Source organism: Cnephaeus nilssonii (genome assembly GCF_951640355.1).
Source record: "Cnephaeus nilssonii genome assembly, chromosome: 4".
NCBI lineage: Eukaryota > Metazoa > Chordata > Mammalia > Chiroptera > Vespertilionidae > Cnephaeus > Cnephaeus nilssonii.
In genome coordinates, this window is record NC_137075.1 from 24,775,844 (window position 1) to 24,798,159 (window position 22,316).

Below are 22,316 nucleotides of genomic sequence, written 5' to 3' on the forward strand. Positions count from 1 at the left end.
TAACCTGGGCTTGTCTCCACAGGTATGAAAGACTACAAGGGATTCAGCTCTGCCTCTCAGAAATGTTCAGCTTAGTTTCTTAGCTTCACTAAGCTTCAACATTTGACAAATACCTTGACTGAGACTGGTTATTCTTTCAGACTTTCAAAACTCCAAATGTGTCACTCTGACCCTAATCATTAAAAACAAAGGTTGATTTCTTTCCCTTAACATGGTTCTCTGCCTGGACCAAATCCAGATCCCCAGATTGAGATGAGATTCTGCAAAGGAAATTGGAGGGAGAAAAAGGTTTCTGATCTTCCACGAACCTATGAATAGTTCTTCCCTCTGTGAGACTGAGTCTATTTTAGGCTTTATTTCCACATCACATTGATGCCTTTAAAAATACGGCTTTTGAAAGTTATACTGCTTTTCTATGTTGTTATATGGTGTGACCTACATTTCATAGGAAAACTGAACCTCTATAATGTTTTTAAGGCAAATATTAAAGTGCAGAAAAAAATGAAAATGTTAACTTTGGAAAATTCAGGATGCACAATTATATTAGAATGCTAAAACATTTTGCAATGCAAATTACGCTCCTCCTCCAATTCCTTGCTCTATTTCTTTTATCACAGTTTTCCCCTCCCTTCTTTCTACTTCTTTGGTAGAACCCTTTTAATCAGAAAGGGGGAGAGAGAATTTTAAACAGTTAAGCTTCCTAGAAAATAACATTAAAAACTTCCTTACTGCCTTAGCCTGTTTGGCTCAGTGAATAGTGTCAGCCTGCGGAACAAAGGGCCCTGGGTTCGATTCTGGCCATGGGCACTTACCTTGGTTGCAGGCAACTCCCCGGCAACCAATCAATGTGTTCCTCTCACATTAATGTTTCTCTGTCTTTCCCTCTCTCTAAAATCAATGGAAAATATCCTTGGGTGAGGACTTAAAAATACACACACAAACTTCTTTACCAATATGCCCTAGTTCTCTGCTATGAAAAAAAAAAACCTTAGTTTTGATTACACTACAATCTATACTAATAAAAGGGTAATATATTGCACTGGGTTGACCGGACATCTTCCGGTTGTCCAGTCCTTCCAGACAAAGCCACAGTGGCAGGGACTGAGGCAGAGGTGGTTAGGGGTGATCAGGCTGGCAGGAGAGGGCAGTTAGGGGTGATCAGGCTGGCAGGAGAGGGTGGTTATGGGCGATCAGGCTGGCAGGAAGAGGGGTTAGGGGTGATCAGGCAGAGGCAGTTAGGGGCAATCAGGCAGGCAGGCAGGTGAGCAGTTAGGAGCCAGCAGTACCAGATTGGAGAGGGTGCAGGCCAGGCTGAGGGAAGCCCCCCCACACCCGCCCCTTGGTGCATGAATTTAGTGCACCAGGCCTCTAGTCCTATATAATAAAAACCTAATATGCTAAGTGTCTGATAGTCCAGTCGGCTGTTAAACCAATCAAAGCGTAATATGCTAAGGCCACTCAACTGCTTGCCATGATGTGCATTGACCACCAGGGGGCAGACACTGACCAGTAGGTTAGCTTGCTACTGGGGTCCAGCTGATCAGGCCTGAGCGATAGGGGCTGGACGCGCCCTGCTGCCCTCCCGCTGTCCCTCCCCCACTCTGATAGTGCACCGGTGGGGTCCCTTGGCCTGGCTTGCACCCTCTTGCAATCCAGACCCCTCAGGGGATGTCAGAGAGCCAGTTTCGGCCCGATCCCGCAGGCCAGGCTGAGGGACCCCACTGGTGCACGAATTCGTGCACCGGGCCCTCTAGTTTATTTTAAAATTGCTTAGTAACTATCAAGTCTATGTATTGATATATGAGTTTAAAATTGAATGCCAAGGTTTTCTATGTAATTAAACCTTACCATACAAGCTATTTCTCTCAAACACTCTTCTGTCTTTCCCAGATACAACTTATAAGCATATAACTGGAAATAAATATCTTATCTTTGCAACTTTATATATTGTAGTTGGGTGCCTTCTGGATAGCTTGATCCTTAAAAATTTCCCACAAGTGATTCTGATGTTTGCAAACTACTGCTATAAACAGAAAAACTCAAAAGCCTGCACATTAAAACTTCTCTAAGGTTATTTTTAGTTGAAGGAACTTGTTTAAACTTACTAGTAAATCTGAATCTGTTAAGATTTGCCTCATATAGCACTTAAATGTAGTCTCAAAATAGCCCAAAAGATTTCAAAAGCAGAAACCTACACTTTGAAGAGACCATCCATTACATAATGATTGGTTACATTCTTCTAGATCCATTAATGACATGATTTTGATATTTTTGGAATAGTTTAGAAACATTAATCACTTCATTAACCTGTCACAATTTATTGATCTATTACCTATAGTGATCATGATTAACCTCTATGTAGTGTGTGGAGATATAATCAAGGCCCTCAAAAATATATTACTTTAAATGATCCTTAAGAATACAAATTAAGATGGAAAGCAATTCCATTCTGATACATACAATTATATCCCAGTCCCATCTTCCAAATGCAATGTTTTGTTAATTTTTTATTTTTTAAAATTTATCAACTATTCTACATAGCTCTACGCATTTACTTATTATCTTTGGGGATAAAGGTGGTAAAAATAGAGAACAACTATCATCACCCTTTGTAAGATTTTTTACATATCTTATTTTGACTTAATCTATCAAATTATTCCAAATGGATAAAACTTTGAATTGGATTGATTTTAGTTTTTATTTAAAAAGTGAATTGCTGGTAATGTTTTCTCTTTATATACCAAGTGCCAACAAAGATGAAAAATCTGAAAATGAAATATCCAAGAAGTAAATCTAGGGGATATCTAAATACTACATTCCCTCAGATAGCTAGATTAAAAAAAAAAAAATCTTTGACACATTTAAAATAAACCAAGTTCCACAAAAATAGTAACAGTAAGGATAATGTGCATTGCTTCAAATTTTACTTATTATTTTAGGGTGTTAAATATACATTGGCTTCACTGAACACCTACAAAGACATTTATTTGAATAAAATGAAATACAAAGAAGAGAAAAGGGAAACTAAGAGCTCCAAATCTAAAACTGGTAAGATATTTAAAAAACTGGCAAGTACCTAAAAATACTCAAGAATTAGGACAAAATATTCATTTCAAGGTCACAAGAAAATGATGTGGTGAACACAAATACAAAATTAAAACTAATTTGAATAAATTAGTAAAGTGGTGATTAAATAGGTTAATTGCCAAACCTACATCACTTATATTGGAATAAGAATTAATGCAGATAGACTCTCCCTCCCAGGACCATGACCACGCCACCCTCCTCCCCCCATCTTTCCTCTTTCCTCAAAGGCAGGCATCTCCTAAACTGTAAGACCCCACAAGGCTTGCAACCAGGGCAGCTATGGGCATTGGCAGTTCACCCCAGGCAAACTCCCTGAACCTGTCACCTAGGACCCTTGTACTCTGACTTAGTGAGCCCAAACAGCCCAGGCTAGACTCATGTTCCCAGCCCTTTGTTTCACTTCCCCAGCTTTAATAAACATCTTAAAAAAAAAAAAAAAAAAAGGACAGCTCTAGCGGGTTTGGTTCAGTGGATAAGAGTGTCGGCCAGCAGACTGAAGGGTCACAGGTTCGAACCCAGTCAAGGGGCATATGCCAGGGTTGCAGGCTCAATCCCCAGGGGGGAGACAGCTGATCAATGATTCTCTCTCATCATTGATGTTTCTATCTCTTTCTCCCTCTTCCTTTTTCTTGGGGGTGGGGGGGGGGGGGGTGGGGGTGGGGAGAAGGACAATGCAAAATAGAAATTTGAAAAAAATATGTTATAATACTAAGAAATTCTTAACTAAAAATTAGGCAAACTATTAGAACAGGAGAGCCATTATTAATTTGTTCATAGTAATTTTTACCACTTGAGACAAATAAAACTGATAGAAAATCTCCACTATGGGAATAAAATAAGTTGTTTCTAAATACCAATTCCTTGACAACTACTCCAAGTTCATATACTGCAAGACTTAGTATTCCTTACTATGGTAACAAGGACAAACACCAGAACTGCCAGCACTGCAGTAATTCCAAGGCTTATAATTTTATATTAAACGTGGTAATAACTGAATCATGGTACTTGGATCAAAATTAATAACCCATTATCACATTATAAGATCATATTAATATCTCATATCCAATATCATTATCCAATAACTGAATATTGGGTATGAGCTAATAATAATGCTTACTGTCTTCACAACTACTCACAGATGTTACTTACCATAAGAAATTAATTTTGAAGAGTAGTTCCTTCCCTTATTAAATCTTAGAAAATTTTATTTTCAGAGATTGGTAAATTGAAAAGGCTACTGAGAACTTCAGTTCAAATACAATAAAAAATTAAACATGTCCCATAAGTATTGAAGCAAATCAGAAATTGTTCAGCCTAAGAATTAAGGTATTTGGTTAAAATTCAAGTCAAGCACACACAAAGATCCAAGTCAGAGAAACCTCACTAGATCCATAGAATCTAACATATACTCATGAAATTTAGCTTAATATTCATAAATCATGAAGGGATTACTTTATATGATCCTTAAGAATACAAAAAAGACTGTGAAAGCAATTTTATTCTGAGTCTTACAAATCTGTGTAATTTTGTTTACCTGAACACTTTAAAAATGAATTTTCATCTGTATGTATATATCCAGAATGAATTTTTAAACTCCTCTCATGGTACAGTAAAAGCTCAGTACTACACTTCCCTAATAAAACTTGCATCATATTGACATCAATTTATTTTTTCCTATTTTATGCACAAAAAAATTAGTTGATTTTTACCAATGAACTGGTAAAATCAGAAGCAACTAGAACTTAAAATCACACAGCTTCTTAATATTTTATTCATAGCATTCTTTATACAGAAGCTTCACTGATACTAAAGCATCCTGTGGGTAAAGCACAAAATGATATTAATTATAAACAAAAAACAAAGCACTTTTGACTTTTAAAAACTATATACATATATATTTATATTGACAAAAAGCATCACAATTGTTACTGTATAAAAAAACCTAAAAATCACCATGTAAAGCTAAGGCCTAAGTTCTTATTCTAATTTTTCCCTTTCATTTATATCTAAGAGATACTAGAAATTAAATTCCAGTACCTCAAATAAAATGTCTACATTATTTACAAACAGTATGGAAAATAAAAGCTGCTATTCAGGTTAGACTGCTATTACCTACAGTTTTTACATTGCAAATGTTGGGAGGGGGAGGGAGAAGCACTAGCAAATTCCATTTCAAATAGAAGTATTTTTGTGCCTGAAATTTTGTTCTAAATTTAATTATATATTCTAATTGTTGAACAGCATTTGACTTCCAATAAATCTGAAAATTTGAAAGAGTACCACTATACTTCTTCATATTACTAATATAGATACTATTAAGTACAATATTGTAATAATTACAAGCTTAAATGAAACAATGGCAACATGGGTGTAGATGGAATTTTATTTAAAATTGTAAAATATAATGCCTTAATGTTTACCCATAATTATGAGACTAATAGTCTTTCCATCCTTTAAGAAGTCTCATATATATGTTCCTAAATGATGAAACCTTCCAGTAACTTACCAGAAAAAAGTTTAATTATATTATTCTGTTCTCAGAAATATTTTTCTAATATTTAAAAACATATTTTCTAAACCCTTGGTAAAACAAACACAATCAATTCAGTGTAACAGACTGAGGTTTAAACTGTACTTTAATTTTCAATTAACTGTAATCTTCTGGTTAGTTGAACCAAATGTTGACTTTGAAACGACTCACTCTGAAGATTTTCAAATCAATTAGAGTATGCATAGAAAAGTGGAGATAAGTTTTAGGGAAGGTATAAGGTAGTTAATGTAGAAAATGATAAATGCTAGTTTTAATAACAAAGATGATTCTAAATGAACATGAAAGTTAAATTAACATAGTATAAAAGAGAATAGCTTAAATAAACTGGGATTCACATATTACAATAGCGAAGTTATGAGAAAGTGAACTGAAGACACAAACAGTTCTGAAAATTCTCTTTTCAGCCTACTTCCAAAGAAATGGTCAGGCTTTTTTCCTGTACATAGTTTTGAGCTTTGTCTATACCATATATAGTAGAAAAATAAATTTTTTAGCAACCTAGAAACAGTTTATAAAACTCTTAAAGTTTACTTTTCTTTGCCAAACATGCCAATGTTAAACTGACAGCTATAAATTAAAGCTATTTATAGACAACAGGTATAAGTAATATATAACAAGTTAAGAATACTACATTTACCGGATTTTTCTTTTTAAAAATTACTGTACTTTCTTAATTCCTGTGTGCTTTGCAATAGGAATAATAGGGACTTTGTTTTCTTAGAAAAGATAATAACATGTAAGCGTATAACACAAATAAGATAATTTATAATATACATGTACTTCAACAGCAGCCTGGTTCATGTCGACATCTTGATTCTGAAGTTGAAATTAGAAGTACATACCTAGGACATAACAGTTGGGAAAGACAACATTTATTTTAGGAAAAAATGGAGCAAATCAAACTCTTAGGAGCCTGGAATCTCAAAATCGTCTGTTTACTATAATACACATAAGACAACCTTAAAATTGTAGTATGAACAAAGATTACAACATGGACCAAAGAATTTTCTCTTTACTACACAAAACAATGAAAAACAAACGCTTTCTTCCTTTCCAGAAGAAAAAAAAAATGGCATGGTATGATAATGAACAAAGTCTAATAAAATTTACCTATGCCACCTATTCTGAAAATTGTATCCGTAATTAGTGTTCTGGTGTATCTTCACTAACAAAATAACCCCAGAAGCAGCAGTCACTTATAGCAAATCTGGTACCAACATTAAAGGAAAAAAATGGTTAAAAAATGGTGCAAAAGACACTTTAGGTTTTAGTACAACAAACCACAGAAAATAATATGAATACAAGGTTGCAATTATACATATACACACTCCAAAGAGGCTGTCAGTACCCAAAGTATTTTTATTGCTATATTAGCAATGGATTTTTGGATGTTTTTAAGGGGCACATAAAAATAGATTCAAGAAACAGATTAAATTGAAGTCCTAGATTAAAATGTTTGGTTTAAAGAATTTTCTACAACGAATTTCATGTTTATGTATGAAAAGTTATATAACCTTATATGAAAATGTCATGAAGTATTTTCTACACTATACTAAATGTATTTCCCAAGAGGGAAAAAATTAAAATATCTAAAATATATTAGATTAAGATTACAAGACCATCATAGATCTTTTAAACATGCATCTGTTTATAGAATTAACAGTATACAAGATGTTTATTTTATATGTACCATAAAGAAATGAGTTGGTGACAACTATCCTTTGCACAACATTATCAACCCACTTTAGCCACAAGTGTGTCCTTGGTATGTGTGTACAAGAAATATGCTCATTTACTCCTCATCATATCATCCACAGGTTTACTTAGCAGTAAAGATGAAGGTGCAGAAAAGTGTTGTGTATTCTTCTTTCTTTCAAACAACATCCCAAACATGGCATAAGTAGCCTGAAATTATAAAATACTTAACTGGGCTTTTAATCATCTACACTGACTGTTAAAATGTAAAGTAAATTAGGTTGCCCAAATTAGCACATCAAATAACAAAACCAGCCATAAAGTAGGCTGAAAAGCATTAAATGTTTCATATATGTGAGCTTTTAAATCATTTAATTTCTATAGAAAAATTTTATTCACAATATAATGTGACAGAAAATGCCACAGGAATGATACACTGATTGCAATGAGTTTGCATGCAACAGCAGTTTTTGTATTTTATAGCTATTTTTGTTTATAAAAATTAAACCTCTCCAGTCATGCTTAGCACATGGTCTTAAATTTGTAATGTAAATGAATAAAGAATACCATATACTTCAAAGAGAAAAAGTCTCATCATTTTGAATCTGTAAGAAACATGAAGTATACTACTGAACCCTGAAACATGCATGTCTAGGTTTGCTTTCTGTCCATTTCAGGCTGTCTGCAATCACTTCCCACTCATATAATACCAAGAGGATCAGTCTGTAACTGTGGTTGTATTAGCTGAGGTTGCAGTGGTGGTGGTAACTGAAGCGGTACCATTGGTTCAACCAACTGTCCTGGATTTGAAGGCGGTGGAGGAGCAACAGTATTCACAATTTCTACAATTTCTCCATTGTAAAAGAAAAACTGACACTGTTGAATGAATGTTTCTACAACAGACTGATGGATCTTAGTGGTAGACAGAAATTCTCTTTTTTCAAAATCAGGTCTCATCAAGGTTGGCCAAAAACAGATGGATAAGTTGTCTGCTGTCATTAGGTTGATTTTATTTTGCTGACTAACCCTGAAATTATAATAGGAAAAAACAATTAGAAAACCAATTAAAATTCCTGATAATTAAAAATATCCTGGAGCCAGAACTGATCTCAGATATTTAGTTTTAACTCTTAACTTTAAATTTAAAATAATTTTTTGTGCATTCTATGTTCAACTACATTCTTATAACAGGAGAAAAAAGTAGTAAAATCCATTCCTTAAAGGAATCAAAGATAGCCTTTTAAAAATGTTGTAGCTTAGGGTTTTATAATTTACTTATAGAAGCCACCTTATTTATGTGAAAAAATTTTCTCTTAGCGTAAGGACAGGTGACAAATTTCAATGAGTTTCTAGCAATAGAAACAGAAAATGCATATCCAAATTCCCTATTGTGAGATGAGAGGACAAACCATAATATGCCATCTCTTTGAACCTTGAAAAATAAAACTTTGAATTTGGAAAAATTACTTTATCATATCTTCCAACCTAGACTTTCAACTTCTAAAAAAAAGTAGTTTCTAGTATTTAAAAAACCCAATATTTTCAATCATTAAATATCTTGTACATTGCTACAAACTTAATTTTAAAGCTAGTACTGTTCACAGAAACATATTCTACCTTAAAATTAAGACTATGAACATATCCTATATATTAAAAGCGTAATATGCTAAATGGCCAACTGTTCGGCCGACCGCTCAATCAATTGCTATGATGTGCACTGACCACCAGAGATGCTCTGACTCGTAGGTTAGCTTGCTGCTGGGGTCCTAGCCAATCAGGACTGGGCGAGAGGGCTGGACACGCCCTAGAGCCCCTCCCATGGTCGCTCCCTGGTCGGCCGGCCCCTATTGGCCGCGATCAAGACTAGGCGAGACGGCCCTGATCACCAGCCAGGCCGAGGGACCCCAACCATGCACAAATTTGTGCACTGGGCCTCTAGTATAAATATAAAAGTATAAATAAACATTATTAACTAATTTGCATTCAGTCCTTTAAATATGTGCACAAGCATTTCTACCATCATCTATAACAAATAAGAAATATGAGGCAAATCCTGAATTATAACTCAAAATTATTAAACTGAGAAGGAATCTTGGGTATTTATCCAACCCTCTCATTTTACACATAAAGAAACAATCCAGTATGGGAGGTAGTAGGAAAATGTTATACTTAAATTTACACGACAAAAGAAGTTAAAACCAAAGGAAACCCCCAACATAGGAGTTGCTCATCTAAGGTAAATATGTGCCCGAAAAACATGTGTGCTGTGGTAAAAGTTATTGCTCTTTGTTAAGATACTGAATTACAATATTCAGAATAAATGTAGTGGCCCAAGTCAGGTGTTTTTATGCAGCAGGCAATTGTAGATTCTGAAAATACCTATAACGTTGAAAAACGTAAGAGTACAGGCATCAGGTATAATTGTTGAATCAAAAAGTACAATGAGCTCTCGCCAGTGTGGCTTAGTTGGTTGAGTATTGTCCCATGCATCAAATGGTCATCAGTTCAATTTCAGGTCAGGGCACATGCCTAAGTTGGAGCTCAATCCCCAGTTGGGGGCATGCAGGAGGTAGGTGATGATCCATGTTTCTCTCTCTTCCTGTTTCTCAAAAATTAATAAAAACTTTTTTTTTTAAAGTAGAAAGAAAAAGTATCAAATTAGTCAGAGATGAGGGTGGCCAGGGAAGGCTTCCTTGAAAAGGTAATGTTTGAGTTGAGTCTAGGGTGATGAGTCTTATAATGGTAGGAAGAGTAATTTAGTAAAAACTGTGGTTTTTGCCCTAACAGGTTTGGCTCAGTGGATAGAGCGTCGGCCTGCGGACTCAAGGGTCCCAGGTTCGATGCCAGTCAAGGGCATGTACCTTGGTTGCGGGCACGTCCCCAGTAGGGAGTGTTGCCGGAGGCAGCTGATCTATGTTTCCTTCTCATCGATGTTTCTAACTCTCTATCCCTCCCCCTTCCTCTCTGTAAAGAAAATCAATAAAATATATTAAAAAAACACAAAAAACCTGTGGTTTTCTTAACTTCAGTGTGTATGGGTACCTCCTCTCCTGGAGGGCTTGTTGACACAGAAAGTGAAGGCTATGCACCAGATGGGGCCTGATCATTTGTATTCCTAACAAGTTCCCAGGTGCTGCTGCTGCTTTGAGGACTGTGTTTTGAGAAAGACTGAAGTCATGTTAAGATGTTGTAAGGACAGCCAAAAATCGATACTTTTTGGTTTAAAACAGTGGCATTTACTTGGCGTGTGCTTGGGGGAAAAGGAAATCTAACTGATGAAGTTAGAACCAGACCAACTTAATGTTACACAGTTTGGACTTTTTCTTTAGTATAGGACAGTGGTCGGCAAACTCATTAGTCAACAGAGCCAAATATCAACAGTACAGCGACTGAAATTTCTTTTGAGAGCCACATTTTTTAAACTTAAAATTCTTCTAACGCTACTTCTTCAAAATAGACTCCCCCAGGCCGTGGTATTTTGTGGAAGAGCCACACTCAAGGGGCCAAAGAGCCGCAGTTTGCCAACCACGGGGATAGGATGTTAATTGGCAGGGAGAGAATTCAATTATCAAGAAACTAGAAGCCTGATGCACGAAGATTCGTGCTAAAATGTGCTTTCCTTTCCCTGGCTGCCGGCACAGCCTTTCCACTCTGGCCCAGCCCCTTTCCGCTCAGGCCCAGAAGCCGCCTCTTTCCGCTCCGGCCCCTCCTTCTCACACTGCTAGAGGCCCTGAGAAACCGGGGGTGGGGCAGAACGCAAGGCCCCGCCCTGTCACTCAGCGGCTGAATATGCAAATTAACCGCCATCTTTGTTGGGTTAATTTGCATATCACTCCTGATTTGTCTATTATTAGGTAAGATGAGTTCCCAAATGAGGAACAAAAAAGAAAAGTAATTAGGAGAAAACAACTGATTTCAAGTAATAACTCACTAATATTGAGGGTGAGAGAATATAACCAAATAACCCCATGGATTAATTTTTGTAATTTGTCAATCATCCATTGTATATTTATTACTAGAGGCCCGGTGCACAAAATTTGTGCACAGATAGGGTCCCTAGGCCTGGCCGGCGATCAGGATCCCCCGCCTCCCTGCCTCCTCCTTCCTTCGCTCCCTCAGCACCTGGCTGCTGCCGCTGGTACCCTGCCATGTTCCGCGCCACCCCCCTGGTGGTCAGCGCATGTCATAGCGAGCGATCAAACTCCTGAGGGGACAATTTGCATATTAGCCTTTTATTATATAGGATAGCCTTTTATGATATAGGATTTATTTCTCATCCTATCTAATAAACAGGGAATATGCTAATTGTCTGTCACGCCCCACAAAGATGGCAGCACCCAAGCCAATAAAGAGGGAATATGCTAATTGATTGCCATGCCCTCACAAGATGGCAGCACCCACAGCCACAAGATGGCGGTGCCCAGTCCCCTCAGCCCCGCCTCATCCAGCCCCAGTCCCTTCAGCCCTGCCTCATCCAGCCAGAGTCCCCCAGTCCCCTCAGCCCCACGTAATCCAGCTGGAGTCCCCCAGTCCCTTCAGCCCTGCCTCATCCAGCCAGAGTCCCCCAGTCCCCTCAGCCTCGCAGGGGAAGGCAGTTGGGGGCTATCAGGCCAGCAAGGGAAGGCAGTTGGGGATGATCATGCCAGCAGTTAGGCGTCAATCAGGTTGGCAGGCAGAGTGGTTAGGGGCAATCAGGCAGGCAGGTGAGTGGTTAGGAGCCAACAGTCCTGGATTGGGAGAGGGATGTCTGACTGCCGGTTTAAGCCCGATCCCTGTAAACCGGCAGTCGGACATTCCCCAAGGGATCCCAGATTGGAGAGGGTGCAGGCTGGGCTGAGGGACACCCCCTCCCTGTGCACGAATTTCATGCACTGGGCCTCTAGTACCAGAATATAACTTCCATGAAATAGGTGACTGCTTTATTCACTGATATGCCATCCATAGCACTTATAAGAGTATCTGGCCACCTGGGCACACACAGCAGCCATTATAATCCAGGTGAGTATTCCTTTTAAATTCGTCTGACCCTAGCCAGGTGGCTCAGTTGGTTGGAGCGTCATCCTGTGCACCAAAAAGACCGCAGGTTCTATTCCTGGCCAGGGCACATACCTAGGTTGCAGGTTCGATTCCTAGTTGGGTCGTGTATGAAGGGCAATGGATGGATGTTTCTCTCTCTCCCTTTCTCTCTCTAAACATATCCTTGGGTGAAGATTAAAAAAAAATTAAGTCTGATGTTCTCTGTTCTACACTCCACTGGCTCCCCATAACCTTTCTTTCTTTTTTTTAAAAAAATTCTTTACTGTTTAAAGTATTACATATAGTATTACATATGTCTCCTTTTTCCCTAATTGACCTCTCCCCGGCCCCCCGCCACCCCCCAGCACATGCCCTCACGCCCCTAGTGTTCGTGTCCATTGGTTATGCTTATATGCATGCATACAAGTCCTTTGGTTATTTCTTATCCACCCCTCCCCCCCCCCCCCGCCCCCAGCCTTCCCCCTGAAGTTTGATGGTCTGTTTGATGCTTCTATCTCTGGATCTATTTTTGTTCATCCTATAACCTTTCAAAGTAACAAACATGCAATGCCATTTTCATTGAGAAAGTCTTGTCACTCCTCCCAATAAATGTCAGTTGAACTCCACAGTGTGCCTAGTGACGTACATACATGAAGCATCCTTCTTATTTTGTCACTAAACGTTGTGAGGACTAAAGCTAGTTAGTTGTATTACTGCCCTATATAATCTGCCACTGTCATTCTTCCCTTTTTTATTTTATCTTACTCTGTCCTTCCTTCACTCTGCTTAAATCACATAGGCTTCTTTGCTGTTCCTCAACAAATCAAGTACACTTTTGCCTGTGTAGTTATATCACTACAGCCAAACACAGTAAGTGTGTAAAATAAGACTGGTGGTGGACTAGCACTGTCATTCTATGAACATGCTCTTCCCTTTGACCCTTTTCCCTATACTTTTTAATGAAGTACAATTCTTATTTCAGCACTTTGATCAGGCCAGACAATAACATGTTCACAAACCATCCCTATATTCTTTATAGTACCCCATATTACCTTATGCATATCTGTTTTACCACAAACCACTGTATGGTAATTTTCAAAAGAGGAAATTCCACTAATTATACTGCAATACTGTGTATACTGGTATTTTCTCAGGGAGGGGGATTTCAGAGAATAGATACTAGAAATGCTAATATAATTTTATTCTATAATGACAGCAATAAACTTAAATATTGATTAATATTCTCTTCTAAGAGGTAGAGGCTGAAATTTACCTGGTTTGAGCACTGACATTATTAGATAAAAAAACAAACTTCAGTTCATAAAAATGTTAGTAGAAAATATTATGAGGAATAGATTATTAAAAAATCAATACAAATGTAGATAATTCTATTTAGTACCAACAACTTTGTGAATCTCATTGTTCTCATAGGTGAGAAAATCAAGACTTAGTGAGGGTAATTTGCACAAGGTCACAGAACTAAAAATGTTTCAAAACCAAACCTGCTTGATTCCACAGTCTTGGGATTTAAACTATTATATAATACTGCCTTTTCACTTAATGTATGGCATTGGGAGGAGTATCTTTAAACAAAAGCATAAGCTTGAAGTTTAGTATATTTAGGGTTGTTAATAATAGGATTAATGCCCTGCATTTTAAGTAATAGTCAAGGTGGATAGTAATATGAATTCAAGTTTCTGATAAAATTTCATTGTGTCAAATATTCCAACAAAACAAGCTTAATACACAAAAGTAACAGTGATAGAAAAAGCAAATGGACTCTTTTAAAAGACCTGGATTCTGGTCATGTGTCATTTATTAATTACTAGAGGCCCGGTGCACAAAATTCGTGCACGGGGGGCAGGGAGGGGCGGGAGGAGGGCGGTGTGTGTGTGTGTGTGTGTGTTTGACCCTCCTGCACCCTCTCCAATCTGGGACCCCTTGGGAGATGTCCGATTGCTGGTTTAGGCCCAATCCCTAAACCGGCAGTCGGACATCCCTCTCACAATCCAGGACTGCTGGCTCCTAACCGCTTGTCTGCCTGCCTGCCTGATCACTCCCCTGCTGGCCCGATTGCCCCCAACTGCTCTCCCCTGCTGGCCCGATCACCACCAACTGCCCTCCCCTGCTGGCCTGATCGCCCCCAACTGCCCTGCCCTGCTGACCTGTTTGCCCCCAACTGCCCTCCCCTGCAGGCCTGGTCACCCCTAACTGCCCTCCCCTGCCATCTTGTGATGATGTGAGGGGAGCCATCTTGTGGCAGCAATCTTGTGATGACGTTGTGGCGGCCATCTTATGACAATGTTGCATCGCGTGACGCCACGTAGGCTTTTATTATATAGGATGTGATATTTCCTTCTTTAAACCTCAATTTTTCCAACTTCAAATAGGTTGATTTGGTTAATTATCTAAGTGTATACTTAAAATTCTAAGATTCTGCAAAAGAGAACTGTTAAAGAATAAAAGTGACAATAAAGAACATGTACTCTTGGTTGCGGGCACATCCCCAGTAGGGGGTGTGCAGGAGGCAGCTGATTGATGTTTCTCTCTCATCTGATGTTTCTAACTCTCTATCCCTCCTCCTTCCTCTCTGTAAAAGATCAATAAAATATATTAAAAAAACACACACATGTACTTACCATACTTTCTATTTAAATAATCATTACATGTATTAAGAGTCATACACCTTTCTTTAAACAAGTTGATGAAAAATCTATTTTAATAATCCATAAAAAATAATTTAGAAACTAAAATTGAACTGTATGCTTAAATAAGTTGGTGTCTCTTTTTCTACTTTAAAATTACCAACTTATAAAGTTACGTTTAAAATTTGTTCTGGATTTTATTTGCAAAAGAACAAAAAAATAAAAATACCTGTTTAGATGTGTTATTACATATCTGAATACATCATAGTTTACAGGATGAAACTTCTTAACAATTTCTTTCAATGCATGAAGACGTTCTGTTTTATCTGGGATTTCTGTAAAGTTAAAGCAGTAAGGAATTTGTGTGAAACTCATACATTTAAAAATATTTTATAAGGCTTCTTACTATCCTTATTGTAAAGAAACAATCAGGAATGTGTTTGAATCATATTAGGATAGCTAAACAAAAACAAAGAAAATGTTCTAAAGAAACTGCTAAAAACACATTATCATCTATTGCAATAGCCTTTTTGCAAGTAAAACTAATCACTATAGAGCAAAGTTGACTCAAGATGGTAAAATGGGAAAGAGTACAGCAATTTATATTAATTTAGAATCAATTAATTACTTATGAAACTGTTAGGCTCTTAAGTGTCACCAAATTCCTTTTTCTTTTCATTTTGTTTAACCATTCTCAGCTTGCAAACACATAAAAATTTGATGGCAAGCTGAATTTGGCCTGTAGGTCATAGTTTGCCAATACCTGATTTAAAAGCATCACCCTATACTTATTTATAATCCACTTTGCTTACTGAAAATCTTTCTTCACAAGCAGTACAAACATTTAGCTCAGCTACTCTCTAAATTTATGCAAATTATGAAACAGGATAATAGAAATGTGGTTCTGCAGTAAGTAAGAGATAAGAGAGTACTTTACTGCTCTTTCAAAAAGTAACAACGGTTATTCTGGAGACCAATCTGCATACCAACTCACAGTAGGTAGTATAACCAAGTGTGATTTGCCACAGATTACTTCTAAATCAGTAGTCAAAAATTTCCTAAGTAGGAAAATTCTGAGGCTGCTGTTTATTAAAAAAATATAAGCTATCAAGTGAACCATTTTCCAATTTACATATGAAAGTCTGTGTAAGGCAACTATACCATATACTGTGTTTTTTATTGTGGTTTTTAATGAAAAGTTTTTTTAATTGAGAACTTTAACATAATCAAAATTATAAGAAAGTAGTTTAACTTTAAAGAGCCTTAACACTTGTAAACAAAAGGAAATAAAGAGAAATACTTAAAAAAACACTAAGTTACTGGAGTAAGCACTAAGTTACTCAATGCCTTAATAGATCTTCTATGTCATTTTTCAGGTAACAAATGAGTATTTGTTTAATAGAAATAGCGGGATGAATGATGCCAAAGCAGGAATAAGTACTGAATAAGTATTCTTTCTTCCTGCCTTCTTTTAAATGACTTTAGACATGAGGCCAAAGTTAATTTGACTTAAAAAAAAAATTTAAATATAAATGTATACCAGTTAATGTTTTACTGAAGTACATTATACATACATTCAATTGAAAAGTTTATTTAATTTTCCTACAATGCCTTTGAGTTTGAATTAAAAACATAACTCTCAAACTTCTAGTACAATGATCTTCAACTTCTAGGGGTATCCACTCAACTGGAAGACTAACAAAAACTAAATATTTCTGGGGACCAACTCCAAGGATCTGGATGTTTTATCTATATAACTTGATGTTATAAGAAAAATACCTTTATTAGCTACACATTCCAGTGCATGGCTGATTTTAACACATAGCAATCAATATACAAACACCCATCATCCCTCTCAAGGAAGAAAGGGAAGGAAGAAAAGAAGAAAGGGAAGGAAGGGAGGAAGGAAGGAAGGAAGGAAGGAAGGGAGGGAGGGAGGGAGGGAGGGAGGGAGGGAGGGAGGGAGGGGAGGCTTATACTTACTTGCTGCTTCCAGTAACTCTGGATGAAGAGAATATGGAATTAAAGGATCTGGCAGATCTGCAAAGAAAGCTTTAAGAGCTCCAGCTACAGCATTTACTGTTACTTCCATTGATACCAGACTGATATTATGATCTAGAAGATAAAAATTAAAATATTAATTTACAATTTATATAATAAATTTAAGTTATTATAGAAGTACTTAAGTCTTCTCATCAGCCACCTTTCTTTACAGGCTGATTCATCTCTCCTCCATTGTGTTAACATAGATAAACTATAAGGATAAGGAAACAGAGAAGCAAGCAAGAAGCTTGATTTATTAGTATACTAAAGAACATTAGCTTTTACTAATATTTATGTTTAAAATATTTTGTTTATATAAGCTATTTAAAAGAGGCCATAAATAAACAGAAAAACAAAACAGAAATTATAAATACAAATTCAAATTTACACCTTTTAAATTATACTTAGAAACCTATCCTATATAATAATCCTATATAATAAAAGGCTAATATGCAAATAGACTGAACGGTGGAACAACCGGTTGCTATGACGTGCGCTCAACACCAGGGGGCATGCGCGGAACATGGTGGGCGTTGGCCGCAGCAGGATGGTGAAGCAGATGAGTGGGAGCGCCAGACCAAGGTGGGATATCCCGCCAGTGGCTGTCTTCGGGGCGAGCCTCCAGTGGTTACTGAAAATTCTTTGCTCCCATGCACTGCGGTCCAGCCCGGCGCTCACCCCGCAGCTGGTGCCAGAGCCACTGCTTGCGCCCGCTGCTGGTGCCTGGCGCCGGTCCCAATCGCCCTTGAGGGCTTCTCCACTTCCCCCTGCTCCTGAGGGGTGGTTGGGGCGTCAGCTCCACTTGCACCCACTGTTGGTGCCAGCCCCAATCGCTCTCAGCGCATGGGAGCAGCGGAGGCGGGAGCGGGGCTGCCGACAGACAGGGGACCAAGGGGTGCGGTGGGAGGGGCTGGGTGGGGGTGTGGAGGATGGGCTGAGACCCACCCCGGTGCCTACTGCAGCCTCGTGGCCCACAGTTCCTGTCAAGGTGAACAAATTCGTGCACTGGGCCCCTAGTCTGTACCAATAAAAGGGTAATATACTAATTAGACTGGGAGACTTCCGGACGTCCTTCAGGACAAAGCCATGATGGCGAGGCTGAGGCAGTTAGTGGCGATCAGGCCAGGTGGGGGCGGAGGGACAGTTGGGGGTGATCAGGCTGGTAGGCACGGAGGGACAGTTGGGGACAAGCAGACCGGCAGTGGAGGGAAGTTGGAAACGAGCAGGCCGGCAGGGAGGGGCAGTTGGGGGCAAGCAGGCCGGTAGGCAGAGTGGTTAGGGGTGATCAAGAAGGCAGGCAGGAGCCAGCGGTCCCGGATTGCTAGAGGAATGTCTGACTGCCGGTTTAGGCCTGATCCTGTAAACCAGCAGTTGGACATCTCCCGAGGGGTCCCAGATTGGAGAGGGTGCAGGCCGGTCTGAGGGATGCCACCCCATGAACGAATTCCATGCACTGGGCCACTAGTATGTATATAAAAGCCAAGTGACTGGTAGCTATGATGTGCACTGTGGCCGGCCAACCAGCCTTATGGGGGGAGGGGGCAGCCCCTCGGACCCCACCTGTGCACTAATTTGTGCACCAGGCCTCTAGTTTTTACATAAAATTAGTGGCCCGGTGCACGAAATCCGTGCACGGAGGGAGGGGTGTCCTTCAGCCCGGCCTGCAGCCTCTCCAATCTGGGACCCCTTGGGGGGTGTCCGACTGCCAGTTTATGCCTAATCGGGCCTAAACTGGCGGTCAGACATCCCTTTTGCAACCCAGGACTGCTGGCGCCTAACCGTTCACCTGCCTGCCTGCCTGATTGCCCCTAACCACTCTGCCTGCTGGCCTGCTCACCCCCAACTGCCCCCCCCCCCGCCGGCCTGCTCGCTCCCACCTGCCCTCCCTGCTGGCCTCCTTGCCCCCAACTACCCCCCTCCGCCGGCCTGACCACCCCCAACTGACCCCCACTGACAGCCTGCTTGCCCCCAACTGGCCTCCCCTGCCAGCCTGCTCACCCCCAACTGTCCCCTGTCCCTCCCCCGCCCCCCCCCCCCCCGCCAGCCTGATCACCTCCAACGGCTCCCCCTCAATGGCCTGATCACCCACAACTGCCATCCCATCCTGGCCTGATCACCCACAACTGCCCTTCCTTCTTGGCCCCTAACTGCCTCTACCTTGGCCCCACCACCATGGCTTTGTCCAGAAGAACATCCAGAAGGTCTCCTGGAAGGTCTCCCAGTCTAATTAGCATATTACTCTTTTATTAGCATAGATAGAGGCCTGGTGCACGGGTGGGGCCGGCTGGTTTGCCCTAAAGGGTGTCCCGGATCAGGGTGGGGGTTCCCTAGAGGGTGGGGTGGCCTGGGCAAGGGGCCTGTGGTTGTTTGTAAGCTGGCCATGTCCCCATTGGGGTGGGGTTCCCCACTGGGGATGGTGCCGGCCTGGGCAAAGGGCTGGGGCAGTTTGCAGGCCAGCCATGCCCCCATGGGGTGAGGATCCCCGCTTGGGGGGGCATGGCCAGCCTGGGTGAGGGGCTGATGGCTGTTTGCAGGCTGGCCACACCCTCTATCGGGGACCCTCACCCAATGGGGGCGTGGCCAGCCTGAGTAAGGGGCTGAGGGCTGTTTTCAGGCTGGTCACACCCCCTTTAGGGTGGGTGTCCCCGCTGGGGGGCCTGGCCAGCCTGGGTGAGGGGCTGAGGGGTGGGGGTCCCCGATGGGGTGCCTGGCCAGGCTGGGTGAGGGGCTGAGCTCCCTTGGCAGCTGGCCCAGGTGACCCAAGCCTCCCACGCACTCAGGCTGGCTCTGTGGCCACCACCCACAGGCCCCTCCTTCAGCAGCTGGCCAGGGTGGGCGGGAAGCTTGGGTCGCCCCTGGTGACGGAGGAAGCCAAGCTTCGTTGCAAGTGGCAACGCAAGCCTCCCACTCACTCTGGCCTGCTCCATGGCCACCGCCCACAGGCCCCTCCTTCAGTAGCTGGCCAGGGTGGGCGGGAAGCTTGGGTCGCCCCCGGTGATGGAGGAAGCCAAGCTTCGTCGCCAGGGGCAACCCAAGCCTCCCACTCACTCTGGCCTGCTCTGTGGCCACTGCCCACAGGCCCCTCCTTTGGCGGCCGGCCCAGGCGGGCGGGAAGCTTGGCTTCCTCCATCACTGGGGGTGACCAAAGCCTCCCGCCCGCTCTGGCTGGCTTAGTGGCCGCCACCATCTTTGTCCCACTAATTTGCATATTCCCTCCTGGTTGGCTGTGGGCGTCAGAGTGACGGTCAATTACCATATTACTCTTTTATTAGATAGGATTTTACATTTAAACGCAGTGAAATTCTGACTTAAAAAAACAAGATTGGCCCTAGCTGGTTTGGCTCGGTGGATAGAGTGTCGGCCTACAGACTGAAGGGTCCTGGGTTAGAGTCTGGTCAGGGGCACATGCCCGGGTTGCGGGCTCGATCCCCAGTGGGGGTGTGTAGGAGGCCGCTGACCAATGATTCTCTCTGATCATTGATGTTTCTATCTTTCCCTCCCTCTCCCTTCCTCTCTGAAGTCAATAAAAATGTATTAAAAACACACACACAAGAATGGAACATACTAAATGTATCATAAGGATATTGAGATATAATGAATACTTATTATAGAAAATGTACAAATATAGACCACAAAAAGGAAAAAAATTATTCCATCGCCCAGAGACAATCACTGTTTATATTTTATATTTTAATGTTTCTTTTCAGCCCCTTTCTGATCACTGAAAATTCAAAAGCAAGACAAAAACAAATCATATTTCCTAACTGATTTCATCTTTAATGCACTGTCCAAAGTTATTAAAATCTCACAAGCAACTTTCCAAAACTGTTTTGGGATCTAGGTAACATTTAATTGTCATTTCAAACTTGCAGATAATTTGCAAGATAGTACTAAGAACTAACACATATCCTTAATGAAGAATCACCAATCATTAATATTTTGCCCTACATAAATAATTTTAATGGCTACACAATATTCCCCAGTTTTAATAACTTACATAATATTCTATCACTGAACATTTCAATTTATTTCATTTAAAAACATAAAGATGCTATGATATACATACGTATGTACTAAAGATTATTTCCTTAAGGTTACATTCCTTGCAATAACAGCTACCCAGCAAACATTTAATATGGTGCCTGACACAACAAACTCTTCATATGCACCATCTCATTATTCCTCACAATTATTCTTATCACTCCCATACTAGATATGAAAAAGCTGTGATATAGAAAGATTAACTTCCCTAGGGCACTAAGACAGTTAAGTGGAAGAACCAGAAAACAAAACCAGGAAGTCTAATTCAAGAGGCCCTGGTATTGACTACTCTCTTCCTTTATTATCGGAAGCAAAACTGTACCAATATTATAAAGGTTAAACAGATTTTCTAACAAAATATTTTTTAACAATGAAATAACATACTATCCACAATACTCTTTCAAAACAAGGCAAACACATACCACTCAATAACTGGCATTTTACCATTTCAACACACATAAATATAAATGATTTTATATGGCTACCTAGTATTTTACTTATAAACACATGGGAAGTTCCCTTTCATTTTTTTTATTTTTTAAAATTTAGGTGGCATTTGCTTTTTTTAGTTGACATTCTTATATCAATGGGTGCACGTACAGTTAAACAGGCACAAAATTTTTTAAAAATATTTTTTAAATTGACTTTTAGAGAGAAAGAAACATTGATATGAGAGCAAATCATTAGCTGCCTCCCACACACCCCCCAACCAGATATCCAGCCCACAACCCAGGCAATGTATCCTGACCGGAAATTGAACTGGCAAACTTTCGATGCACAGGACGCCGAACCAACTGAACCATACCAGCCAAGGCTCCCCTTCCTTTTAAAAAAAAATTACAAAAAAGGTTGCAATGTATGCCCTTGTTAAGTAGAGCTTGCTATGCCTACACAAAGATTACTGTAACAAGTATTTAAGAGCTGAGTTTCTCTAGCAAAGATACCTGAATTTTAATAGATATTCAAAAGGCACCTACAACCAACAGTATTCAAAGTACTGGCTTGTTTACATTCTACCAACAATCTTTTTCACTTTGACAATAAGACAAACAAATACAGTCTTGTTGTTTTAATTTTTATGTAACTAATAGAAGCAGCACATTTTCATATATATGTTGACTAAGGATATGAATTCCTTAATCTAACACAGATATTCCATACCTTCCCCAAGTTTATAGTTTGTCTTCGATTTTATGTTTAATCCACTATCTCATACAGAATTTTTACATTTTTAGGTA

At 40.0% G+C, this 22,316-nt stretch overlaps 1 protein-coding gene across 5 annotated transcripts in view; it reads right to left on the reverse strand.

Moving 5' to 3' along the window:
• Positions 1-2,381: 2,381 nt before the first annotated feature.
• Positions 2,382-22,316, reverse strand: part of ARHGAP5 (Rho GTPase activating protein 5) — an 87,152-nt gene continuing 67,217 nt past the window's right edge. For 4 of the 5 annotated variants that reach the window (XM_079768526.1, XM_079768525.1, XM_079768523.1 and 1 more), the window contains 3 exons: positions 16,978-17,109; positions 15,224-15,329; positions 2,383-8,360 (listed from right to left, as the gene is read on the reverse strand). In XM_079768526.1, the coding sequence (XP_079624652.1) occupies positions 8,033-8,360; positions 15,224-15,329; positions 16,978-17,109 (566 nt within the window). In that variant the 3' untranslated portion in view covers positions 2,383-8,032. Of the gene's footprint in view, positions 8,361-15,223; positions 15,330-16,977; positions 17,110-22,316 lie in introns of all 5 variants that reach the window. The other variant, XM_079768527.1, reaches the window with a different exon arrangement.